Source organism: Acomys russatus, chromosome 11 (genome assembly GCF_903995435.1).
Source record: "Acomys russatus chromosome 11, mAcoRus1.1, whole genome shotgun sequence".
In the NCBI taxonomy this organism is placed as follows: domain Eukaryota; kingdom Metazoa; phylum Chordata; class Mammalia; order Rodentia; family Muridae; genus Acomys; species Acomys russatus.
In genome coordinates this window covers 56,527,623-56,540,228 of record NC_067147.1, presented here as the reverse complement: position 1 = coordinate 56,540,228, position 12,606 = coordinate 56,527,623, and the positions used below count along the sequence as shown (strand labels likewise).

Sequence of the window (12,606 nt, the reverse complement as noted above, 5' to 3'; positions counted from 1 at the left end):
TCTTCCTCCCTTCCTCCTCCCCTCCTCCTCTTCCTCCCCTCCTCCTCCCCTCCTCTCCTCCCCTCTTCTTCCTCCTCCCCTCCTCCTTCCCTCCTCCTCCCCTCCTCCTCCCCTCCTCTTCCTCCCCTCTTCCTCCCCTCCTCCTCCCCTCCTCCTCCCCCCTCCTCCCCCCTCCTCCTCCCTCCCCCCCTCCTCCCTTCTCCTCCCCTCCTCCTCCTCCCCTCCTCCTCCCCCCCTCCTCCCCCTCCTCCCCCTCCCCCCCTCCTCCCTTTCCTCCCCTCCTCCTCCTCCCCCTCCTCCTCCCCTCCTCCTCCCCTCCTCTTCCTCCTTCTCCTCCTCTCCTCCTCCTCCTCTCCTCTTCCTCCTTCTCCTCCCCTCCTTCTCCCCTCCTCCTCCCCTCCTCCTCCACTCCTCCTCCCCCTTCTCCTCCTCCTCCCCTCCTCCTCCCCTCCTTCTCCTCCCCTCCTTCTCCTCCTCCTCCCCTCCTCCTCCCCTCCTTCTCCTCCCTCCTTCTCCTCCTCTCCTCCCTCTTCCTCCCCTCCTCCTCCCCGCTCCTCCTCCCCCCGCCCCTCCTCCCCCCCTCCTCTTCCCCCCTCCTCCTCCCCCTCCTCCTCCCCCTCCTCCCCTCCTCCTCCCCCTCCTCCTCCCCTCCTCCTCCCCTCCTTCTCCCTTCCTCCTCCCCTCCTCCTCCCCTCCTCTTCCTCCCCTCTTCTTCCTCCTCCCCTCCTCCTCCTCCCCTCCTCCTCCCCTCCTCTTCCTCCCCTCTTCTTCCTCCTCCCCTCCTCCTCCTGCCCTCCTCCTCCTCCCCTCCTCCTCCTGCCCTCCTCCTCCCCTCCTCCTCCTCCCCTCTTCCTCCCCTCCTCCTCCTCCCCTCCTCCTCCTCCCCCCCCTCCTCCCCCCTCCTCCTCCCCTCCTCCTCCTCCTCCTCCCCTCCTTCTCCTCCCCCCTCCTCCTCCTCCTCCCCCTTCTCCTCCTCCCCTCCTCCTTCTTCTGTATATTTGCAAAATCATATAACCCTACCACACCCTCATTCTAAAACATATTCATCACCCCATCATCCCCTAAAGGAGCCCCGTGCCCACCAGCAGGTGCCCCTCATTCTCCTCCTTACCCTAACCCTGGAGGACTTTTCATGCCCGTTGATTTATCTTTCCTGAATATTTAACGTAGATGGGATCATGCAGTATGTGGGCCTATGTGAGGAATTTTAACTCAGCGTTCATTTCCAAGGCTCAACTGTAGCACCCCAGGCACTTTAGTTTTTTTTTTTTTCCAGTTGCTAATGATATTTCTCATCCGTTCATGTGACCATTTTATTGGCCATTTGTATATCGCCAGAGGAATGCACATGTAAAACTTGGGCTTATTTTTTAAAATTGAGCTTTCCTTTCTTATTGTTGAGGTTTTTTTTTTTATGAGTTCTTAATATATTCTGGGTTCCTTATCTCATATATGATTTGTAAGTATTTCCTCTCTTGGCTCTGTGGATAGTCTTTTTACTTCATAGGTTGGTTGGTGATGCTGGGAGCAGTCAGACTGAGGCCTTCATCCATGCCTAGTGGAGTTCTACCACTGAGTTATATCCCCAGCGCCAATTGTTTCACATTCTCAGTGGCACCTTCTGAAGTAGATTTATTTATTTATTATTTATTATGTACACAGTGTTCTGTCTACACACCAGATCTCATTGTAGATGGTGGTGAGCCATCATGTGGGAATTGAACTCATGACCTTTGGAAGATCGGGTAGTGCTCTTAACCTCTGAGCCATCTCTCCAGCCCCCTGAAGTGTTTTTAAACCAATCTACCCTTTTCTTTAGCCGTCTGTCTTTTCATACCATATGCAGGAAATCCTTGATCACATCTACATCTTCTTAGAGTAGTTTTATAATTTTAGCTTTTCCATTTAAGTCTCTGCGGCATTTTGGGTTAGTTTTTGTCTGTGGTGTAACAGTCCTCTTCAATAACAAAGCAGAGAAAGACCTCAGGGACATCTGGGTTCTTCATGTTTATTATAACAAGTGAGCGGAGACGTCTTTATCCCCACCACCTATGGCATGGCAGACCCGCTGCGGGAGAATTGCAGTTTCCATTTTTAACACATCACTCAGACCCTCATGCTGAAGATTCTTATTGACTCTAGGTTTCCGTACAAGATGAACTTGTCCAAGTGCAACCCAAGTTTAAAAGCAATCTGCTCGAGTCGGTGGAGACCTTTCGCGAGGATGTTGTAAACTTTACGGAAGCCTACGAGACGGTAATTTAAACGTGGCACACTGCGTGCTGCAACGTGCGTGGTAGGTTTATGCGAGATGAAAGGGACTCTTATCTCAAGAAGTAGGTAACTTGTGCATCAATGACCCGGTTGTTCCTTGGATCATGTGCTGCAGAGAAAGAAAGCAGGTTTGACTGTTAAGATAAGCAACAATCTGGAAAGGTGTGGAAAGAGCAAAGGGGCTTTATCTGTCTCGAGGTTAGAATTCTTACAGAATTTCTGAAAAGGATCCTGGGGATTTGGCTCATCTGTTAATAACATTTGCTGCTCAATCATGAGTTTGAGTCTAAGCAGCTATGCTGGGCAGCTCATAATGCCTGTGACTCCAGCTACAGGGGATCTGATGCCCCCTTCTGGCCTCTGAGGGTACCTGCACTGATGTGTGCATACACCCACACAGACACACATACACCCACACAGACACACATACAGACACACAGACACACACAAGCACATGGACACACACACACACACACACACACAAGCAATTTAAATCATCTTAAAAAATAAAGGCATAAATAATGTCTGTTAGTTATATACCACTTTATTTATTTATTTTTTTAAAAGAAGGTTTAAATTGCTTTTGCCTTATCTAGCGTCAGTCGAAGAAGCTGAGCCCAGTCCTACTTGGTATGCCAAGGCCGGTTGATGTCCGTGGAAGGTCTCCCCTTCTCTGAGGAGAATAGGAGGAGGGGCGTTGGGGGAGGATAGGGGAGAGGAGAGGGAAGGACTGGGAACAGAGCAGAAAGGGGAACTTCCTACCAGTATGTAAAGTAAATAAATAAAATTTAAAAATAAAGGGAGTTCTAGATGAGAACCACTAAATGGACACGTATGTTAAGAGCTGGAATGGTGATAATATTATTTCTTACAGGAAGGACCCATGGTTCCAAATATTCCACCCCAAGAGGCTAGCAACAGGCTGCAGATATTCCAGGTAAAAAAACAACTCTTTTCTGTCACATTGACAATGCATTTTTAAAAAAAAAAAAACATGATTTTAGAGGAAATTTTGTTTTATCTTACAATAGAAAAACCTAATGTTCAAAATACATACAAATATTAGTTACATTCGAATCTTGTGTGTGTGGGCACATGTGCACATGTATGTGTGTACATATGTGTGTGTTTGTACCTGTGTGTGGGGGCACATGTGTACATCTATGTGTGTACATATGTGTGTGTTTGTACCTGTGTGTGTGGGCACATGTGCACATGTATGTGTGTACATGTGTGTGTGTTTGTACCTGTGTGTGGGGGCACATGTGTACATCTATGTGTGTACATATGTGTGTGTATGTACCTGTGTATGTGGGCACATGTGCACATGTATGTGTGTACATATGTGTGTGTGTGCCTGTGTGTGTGGGGCACATGTGTATGTGAGGCCAGAAAACAACCTTGATGTTATTCTTTGGTGTCATTGACGTTTCCTTTTTCTGTTTCCTTTGCTCTTTCTACACTCAGAATGGTGAGAACATCCTGAGGTAAAACAACACATCTACTTGATTGACAGTTTTGTAAATCCATGGAGTGCTCTATAAATCCCCCCCCCCCCCCCCCCCCCCCGGCCCCGTGAGCCCTAAGGAATTCTGTTCTCTGTTTCTGGCTTCCCAGCCCCACCTCCTTGCTTTAAAAACTCTATTTCCCATAGTAGCTAGAGAATATTTTTGTATTTCCTGTTCCTCCTGCACTCTCAATAATTAAAGGTAGAGGGCAGCTGGAGAGATGGCTCAGAGGTTAAGAGCACTGTCTGGTCTTCCAAGGGTCCTGAGTTCAATTCCCGGCAACCACATGGTGGCTTACAACCATCTATAATGAGATCTGGTGCCCTCTTCTGGCTGCAGGCACACATGCAGGCAGCATAATAAATAATAAATAATAAATAAATAAATATTAAAAATAAATCTGAAAAAACTGTCAGGTGCTTGCTGTGTAGCTTTATCATGGAAATTCAATTAGGAAGTGGTTGTGATTTCTAAGCTGCTAATATCACGTGAGAGGAAATAAAGCTAGGGGACATGATTCTGAAGGCAACGGGGCAGGCACTATGACCTAGTTACGGAAACTTGGGATTTGTAAGCAGGGCTATAGGTCTCCCAGCCCAGATGGGAACTACTGGGGCAAGCAGAGAAGGCTCCCTGGAAGAAGAGGCATCTCAGATGCATTGTGCAGGAGCGGTTAGAGTCAGGCGGGGGGGGGGGGAGCACTCACAGTTTGTGCACAGGCTCCACAGTGAGACATAAGCAGCGGCATGTAGGGAGCTGTGACGTTCACTCTCTGTGGAGTGTCCCTGTGGGGAAGGGACTTCTGGGGAGTGTTCCTATTGCAATAGGTGGTTCCATGCTTTGAGCCCGGCTCGCATGGCTCAGCAGGTAAGGCCTCTTAAGACTTTTGCAGAGGACCTGAGTTTGGTTCTCAGCACCCACATGGCGACTCACAACCCCCTGTAGCTCCAGCTGTGGGGGATATGACACTGTACTCTGGCCTCCACGGCCACCACATACATGTAGACGTACACACAGGCACACATGAACACACAAGGTTAAAAATAAAAGAAATCCTAAGGAAGGAAAAGGCGTGTGTTACCCTTGGTGTTTTAGGCTCTGTGTTGCAGATAGAGAAAACAGCTTGACTCCGTACGCTAACACTTTTCTCACGTTTGAGTCCCCGTGGGAGAGAGAGGCCGCTAGTCTAAAGTAGTGGGGGGGGGGGCGGGAAACTAAATTACAGATTTTTAAAATGCCATTTTATTACTTTCAAATGTGCAGACAGGGATTTGAAATATAGCATTTCTGGAGACTGTTTAGTTCATTAAAGAATTAATTTGATATGAAATGGGTGCGTGTAGAATGCTGGGAAGTTAACTTCAGTAAGTGTCCTGCTGTCCTCTGGTGACTTGGATGAGAATAAATTTGCTCCGCAAGTCCTTCTTTCATGTGTATTACCCTTTCTCTCAATTATAATAAATTACACTTTAATGAGATCTGAATTAATTCAATGTCAGTGAAACTTTAAAATCTTTGTTATAGGCCAATTTTGATGATCTATGGAGGAAATTTGTTACATACTCATCTGGGGAGCAACTTTTCGGATTACCCGTGACAGACTACGAGGTTTTGCACAAAACTAGGTAGGTTCTGAAAATGCATGAGTATTCCATGTAAATCAGTCAGTACTGCCCATGTAAGGATAGAACACGGCTTCGGTCGCCCCTCTGTATTTTCCATATACCTACTATGTCTGGATTGTTAGATGCATAATCTCTGTGGTGGCTCATTTCATCTGTTGACTTGAGATGGACACCAGGCCATGCCCCTGGGGGATTATCAGGTTAACTGAAGTGGGAAGACCCTCTCACCGTGGGTGGAGTCATCCCCTGGCCTGGGGTCCTATGCTGTATAGAAAGGAGAAGGCAAACTGAGCACAAGCATTCATCACTTTCATCTTGACTGTGGATGCCGTGTGACCAGCTGCCTCAGCTTCCTGTCCGTGAGGGACTGTTGTAACCTCACACTGTGCGCTAAAATAACTCCCTCCTTCCTGGAGGATCTTTTGTCAGAGTGTTTTGTCACAGCAACAGTAAAGAAACTAATGCCCACACGCAAAGGAAGATTTCTGGAGAAGGTGGAAAGTTGGCTGCAGTAATTCTGGGCTTGTGTAAAATTGTCTTTATGACTTACTTTCCCCTTTCATTAATGTTGCACAGCGTTAGTGAATCTGAAATCTTGCAATTTTAACACTTATGCTTTTTGACTTCCCTTCTGACAACATCTATGTCAAGGGTGCTCTGCCTCACAGGGTAGGTGTAGATTGTATTGAAACTGATGGGTAAGTTACTTGCTTGATGTTAAGCAACATATCTGGGATTTAAACAAGATACAGTCAATAGGATCTTAGCTATGTCTTTTTCAGAAGCAGCATCAAGGCTGGGATGTGACTCAGTGGTAGAGTGCTTACCTAGCATGTGTGAGGCCCTGGGTTTTATCCCCAGCCCGGGGATAGTGGAGGATGGGTGGGGGGAGGCATTACAGCAATTCCTTCAGAATCTTGACTTTCATCAGAAGGTGGATGAACCGTTGAGCCATCTGTTTAGGGCAGATGGTTTACACTCCCAAAACAGTGATCTCCAAGTATAATCTGCTCACCAGTTCTGTTGGAACTGCCGGTGTCTGACCTCATGTGTGACTGTTTAAGATCGGGTTCTAGAAAATCGTCAATTTTACATGGCCGTCGAGTAACTTGGCGTGTGTTGAGAATCACGCACTTGGTGTGAGATTTAACAACATGCTAATCTCCAGGAGAGCAGGGCATGTGGCCATCTGACCCAGGGGCCATTTTTATAGTGATAATCTATTTTAGTTAACAGTTATATAACATTTGTTTTTAATTGTGTGTGTGTGTGTGTGTGTGTGTGTGTGTGTGTACATGTGCCACAGCATGCGTGTGGAGGTCAGAAGACATATGTGAGTTGATTATCTCCTTCCACCATGGCACCCAGGGTTCAAGCTCAGGTCACCTGGCTTGGCTACAAGCCCCTCTATCTGCTGAGCCATCGTGCTGGCCCCTGAAATCTATCATCCATTGTAAATTATTAAGTCTAACAAATGTGCGTACATTGTCAGGTGGCTGTATTAAGGGAAAATTAAATAAGTGAAAGGTGCAGAAATGGTGTCTTCAGAGCTCTGCTTTTATGTTTTGTGATTTTCCAGCACGATGCCGCCCTGTAGACAATGCCATCGTTCTTCTCTCCTCTTATTTTACACACATTTAACATTACTTGGAATAACCTCTGAGGAAAAAAATGAAGTCATTCTTAGGACCACGGAAAAGAAAATTGATTTACAAAATTGAAAAACAGGGTAACTAAAGCGGGGTGAGATGGCACACACTTTTAATCCAAGCACCCTGGAGTCAGAGGCAGGGGGAAATCTCTGTGAGTTCAACCTGGTTTACGTAGTGAGGTCCAGGCCTGCCAGAGCTACACAGTGAAACCCTGTCTCCAAGAAAACAAAACAAAACAAAACAAAACGGACAACAAAACAAAACAAGGTAGCTAACAACATAGTATGCTTCATAGACTTAGGAAAGTGTCCAGATTTGTCCTTTATGAGATAACCAAGCCATTTGTTAATGCCAAGTGAGTCTATACTTTGAGATGTTGTGGGGCCTCGACCTTACTGATGATGGAGCCTTAGCAAAGATGTTGTATTGGAAACCTCTACTGCTGTGTGCATCTTGTGGCTGAGAGGCATGGCTCACATTGTTATTTTGTTCCTCAGAAAAGAGCTCAACTTGCTACAGAAGCTGTACGGATTGTACGATACTGTCATGGGCAGCATCAGTGGTTATTATGAAATTCTTTGGGGAGATGTCGATATTGAAAAAATCAACGCAGAACTGCAGGAATTCCAGAACAGGTGAGCCTCAGTCACACTAGCTTGCTTTCCTACAGCGTTCATCTTACAAGGCTCCCGTAAGACCATTCACAAGCTGGGGCTAGAGAGATGGCTCGGTGGTTAAGAGTGCTTCCTGCTCTTTCGGAGGACCCCAGTTCAGTTCCTGGCAACCATATCAGGTGGCTAAAAATCACTTGTAACTCCAATTCCAGGGCACCGTCTTCTGGCCTCTCTGGGTACTGCATGCAATGGTGCATATACCCATATATAGGCACACAACACCCATAATTAAAAATAAATATTAAAAAAAAGAAGACATTTCAGGGACCGGAGAGATGTCCCAGCAATTGTAAGCATTAGCCATTCTTCTAAAAGACCAGGGTTCTATTCCTAGCACCCACATGGTAGCTCACAGCCATGTTCTAGTTTCATGGGATCCAATACCCTCTTCTGGCCTCCTTGGGCGCCAGGTACATAAGTAGTACACAGACATACACGCAAGCAAAACAGTCATGCACATAACATAAAACGAAAAGAAAATATGCTTCACAAGCTATTTTATTGCTGTCTGTTCATAACACTTTATTCAAAGGGGAGAAAACCACTTTCTTTTTTCTTTTTTTTTTTTTAAATATTTATTTATTTATTATGTATACATTGCTCTGCCTGCTTGTACCCCTGCAGGCCAGAAGAGGGCATCAGATCACATTATAGATGGTTGTGAGCCACCATGTGGTTGCTGGGAATTGAACTCAGGACCTCTGGAAGAGCAGACAGTGCTCTTAACCTCTGAGCCATCTCTCCAGCCCCGAAAACCACTTTCTTAAAAATCAAAACCAACCAGCTAAAACGAAACGAAACAAAACAAAACAAAACAAACAAAAAGCCCCAACAACTTCACAGATAAGAATCTTCTTTCTTTCTTCTTCCTGGAAGATGTCGAAAACTTCCCAAAGGACTGAAAGACTGGCAGGCTTTTCTGGACCTCAAGAAAAGAATCGATGACTTCAGTGAGTCATGTCCCCTCCTGGAAATGATGACCAACAAAGCGATGAAGCAGAGACACTGGGACCGCATCTCGGAGCTCACTGGCACCCCGTTCGACGTGGAGTCTGATTCCTTTTGTCTGAGAAATATCATGGAGGCGCCCCTCCTTAAGAACAAGGATGATATTGAGGTGTGTGAGAGAATGAGGCCGAGAAGGAATGTTGCTGGGTTTGTTTGTTTGTTTTGTTTTTTTCCTGACAGTGTCACAAATAGACACTGGCTTTTTCCTTATGTGTGTATGGCTGTGTGTGGGTATGCGCATGCTGAGTGCAAGTGCCTGAAGAGGCCAGTAGAGGGCGTTGGATCCCCTGGGAGCTGGAGTTACAGGTGGTTCTGAGCTGCCCGGTGTGTGCAGTGGGAACCACTGTGCCATCTCTCCAGCTCTGACATTTATTTTATTTTCAGTTTTTACTCTATGCATAATTGCATATATCTGTGGAACACAGAGTGGGGATTCAATACAAGTACAGAATGTGTCGTGGTCAGTTTGGGAGGTTGACATTTCTATCTCTCTATCCTTTCCTTATGACTGTGACCAACCCCGGCCCCCCCCCCCCCCGTTCTTTATTAAATACACAATGCCATTGTGAAGAATGGTCATCTGACTCCGCTGTGTGACACCAGGGGTCCTTTCTCACATCACTCAGCAGCACTCTGGTGTCAGTCCCTTTCTTGCCTGTTGTGATCAGTCTTTTAGCTTCTGCATCACCATTTTCTTTGTTTTAGTTTCTACAGAAGAGAGAGAGAGAGAGAGAGAGTTTGTGCCCTGCTTCCCATCCTGGACAGCTTACACAGAGTTTTGAAAATTTTAAAACATTTATTTTATTTTTATGTGTATATGCGTGTGTGTCATGTGCTCACAATCAATATGTACATGATTGCCAGTGCTCACACAAGACAGAATGGGACATCCCCTGGAGCTGGAGTCAGAGGCAGTTGTGACCCATGTGACGTCGGTGCTGGGAACTGAGCGCTTTGGTATTCCACAAGTGCGGTACTTGCCCAGCCATTTCTCCATTTCTCCAGCTGTAATGAGAGAGAGAGAGAGAGAGAGAGAGAGAGAGAGAGAGAGAGAGAGAGAGAGAGAGAGAGAGAGAGAGTGAGTGTGTGTATGTGTGTGTGTGTGTGTTTTGAAATAGGGTCTCACTATGTAGCTCTGGCTTTCCTGGAACTCACTATGTTGACCATGTTGGGTCTCCTAAGTATGCCACCATACCGTGCTCTGATTTTGTTTTGTTGTTGTTGTTTGAGACAGGGTTTCTCTGTGTAGCCTTGGCTGTCTTGGACTCACTTCATAGACCAGGCTGGCCTCAAACTCGCAGACATCGCCTGCCTCTGCCTCCCGAGTGCTGGGATTAAAGGCGTGTGCCACCACGCCCAGCTTCCAGCTGTCTTTTTTTTTTTTTTATTTTTTATTAAGACTTGTTTTGCTCTCCATAGATCTTGAAAAAGGAGTTTAAACTTGTGTTTACTCTTCCAGAACAGCTTGTATAAATAGCATGCTTGCTAGGAATAGTTGACAGTAAAATAAGAGACTGTGCCGTGCCTGCGCAGTTAGCGCATGCGCTTGACAGCATGTTAGAGATGCAGAGCTGGTCAGATTGGAGTTGTGAGCATATGCTTGGGCCAGTAGGAACAGGCAGCTGTGAAGCAGTTGAATAGCAACCTTACATGTATGTAGGTTTCTGGGGTACAGGGGTTCTGAGGTACTCCAGTGAAATGGAGGGCGGATGGGAGTTCATTCAGTATATGCTGATGTTGATGTTAAGATAAAATGGTCCTTTGAAACACATTAATTTTTAGAGCCCATCAGTCTATCCTCCTGTCTTTTAAGTATACTAACATTAAAAAGAAAGTTTGTGATATTCATGTATTATATTCTTGGTGATTCCTTAGGATGTTTTGTCTAAATTTTTTAATTCAATGGTTTTTATGAAGTCTATTTTGAGTTAAAAAATTAAAAAAAATAGTATTGCAGTTTTCCTTTTCTATATTTCAAATAATTATTTAGTATGTGTGTGTGTGTGTGTGTGTGTGTGTGTGTACGTACATGCACATACCTTGGAGGTGCATGTGGAAACCACAGAAGAACTTCCAGGATTTGGTTTCCCCTATCACCATGTGGGCCCTAGGAGGACTGGGCTCGTGCCACCAGGCTTGGTGGCAAGCACCTTTGTCTGCTGAGCCATTTCACCTGTCTGCCTTTTCCAGATTTTTTAACCGGTTCTGGTATGAACCCGCAGCATGGGGCCCTTGGCTTTCTCAGCTGCAAGTCAACTCACTGAGCGACTTCTGGTCCCTTCCACGCTCCGTGTGCTGTGATGCCATGGTACATGCAGCTCCTGGTTGAGAATGCCACGGCCGTTCTCTCGTCTTCCCCCGTAGGATATCTGCATATCTGCCATTAAGGAGAAGGATATCGAAGCCAAGCTGGCTCAGGTGATTGAGAACTGGACCAACCAGAACCTGAGTTTCGCAGCGTTTAAGGGGAAAGGCGAGCTCCTGCTCAAAGGAACGGAATCCGGGGAGATTATCACTTTGATGGAGGACAGCTTGATGGTCTTAGGCTCCTTGCTAAGCAACAGGTAATTTTATAAACCACGGGTAAGATTTAAAAAGTTGGTGTCTAGCGTCATAGCCAAATTTTGTAGCTGGGGCGTTTAATCAGATCCTGCCCTGCCATTCAAGCTCTTGTCTGTACACACTGTCTGTTTTTCCCTAACAATCGTGGCCGTTCCATCTCTCTTTAGAGCTTCCTTCTCCCCTGTTTTCCCAGGATGGTGGAGGCCATCATACTTGTTAGCCCTAGGACATGGCAACTTAACCAGTACCAAGATGGCATCTTCTTCTTTTATCTGCTCTAACTTGTTACCCTGTGTTCTAGTTGTCAACCAGTGAGAGCATTTGTAACCCCCACCCTCACAATATTTCATTGTCGTTGTTGTTTTTTCAATTACGTGCACGTGTATATCAGTCTGCGTGTAATGCCACATGTGTACAGGCGCCCGTGGTAGACTCTTGAAGAGGGGCATTGGATCTCCTGGGACTGGAGTTAGAGGTGGTTGTGAGGCTTCTGATGTGTGTGCTGGTAACTGAATTCTGGTCCTCTAGAAGAGGCAGTGCTTTAACTGCCAAGTTATCTCTCTAGCCCCAGTAATTCTTTTATTTATTTTTAAATTTTTTTAATTTTTAAATTTTTTTGTTTTTTTGAGGCAGGGTTTCTCTGTGTAGCCTTGACTGCTCGGTAATTCTTTTTTTTTTTTTTTTTTTTTTTTTGGTTTTTCGAGACAGGGTTTCTCTGTGTAGCCTTGGCCATCCTGGACTCACTTTGTAGACCAGGCTGGCCTCAAACTCACAGCGATCCGCCTGCCTCTGCCTCCCAAGTGCTGGGATTAAAGACGTGCGCCACTACGCCCGGCTCCTGCCCGGTAATTCTTGACTATCCCCTCTCACACGCCTAAGAAACACACCACAGCCCCATCGTCAACAGAGGTCACTGTCCAGGGACCATGAGCATCCTAACTCTCTAAGATGGGATCCCGGGCTGATGGCTGGCATCTACCATGACCTCTGGCCCCTGTTTGGATATGTGTAATCTATAGAGACCCTGGGCCAGGGGATTATGGGTTGGACTTAGCGAGGTAAAGATCCACTATTTGAATCTGAGTCCTCCTAACCAAGGTGACCTTAGCGTAGTCATTGGTTCCTGGCCTTCACGGGCTGGTGATTCCCATGGGTCATTGCAGATTGGCCATCCTGACTTTGCCAGAAGACAGGCTCTTGAAATGGGCTGCTGGAGAAAGACAGCAGGCAAGAGATTCAGGTCTTTGGTTTGAGTATTTGTAGCCTCAGTCCTCCTAGCTAATTGCAATAGGGTCTTTTAAAA

General features: G+C 46.2%; 1 protein-coding gene across 1 annotated transcript in view; it reads left to right on the top strand.

Annotated features, from left to right (window-relative positions):
• Dnah8 (dynein axonemal heavy chain 8) overlaps window positions 1–12,606 on the top strand; it is a 228,670-nt gene that overhangs the window by 69,135 nt on the left and 146,929 nt on the right. The window contains exons 30-35 of the mRNA XM_051153391.1: window positions 2,143–2,256; window positions 3,149–3,211; window positions 5,307–5,407; window positions 7,557–7,694; window positions 8,610–8,850; window positions 11,106–11,305. Coding sequence (XP_051009348.1) covers window positions 2,143–2,256; window positions 3,149–3,211; window positions 5,307–5,407; window positions 7,557–7,694; window positions 8,610–8,850; window positions 11,106–11,305 — 857 coding nt within the window. The remainder of the gene's footprint in view (window positions 1–2,142; window positions 2,257–3,148; window positions 3,212–5,306; window positions 5,408–7,556; window positions 7,695–8,609; window positions 8,851–11,105; window positions 11,306–12,606) is intronic.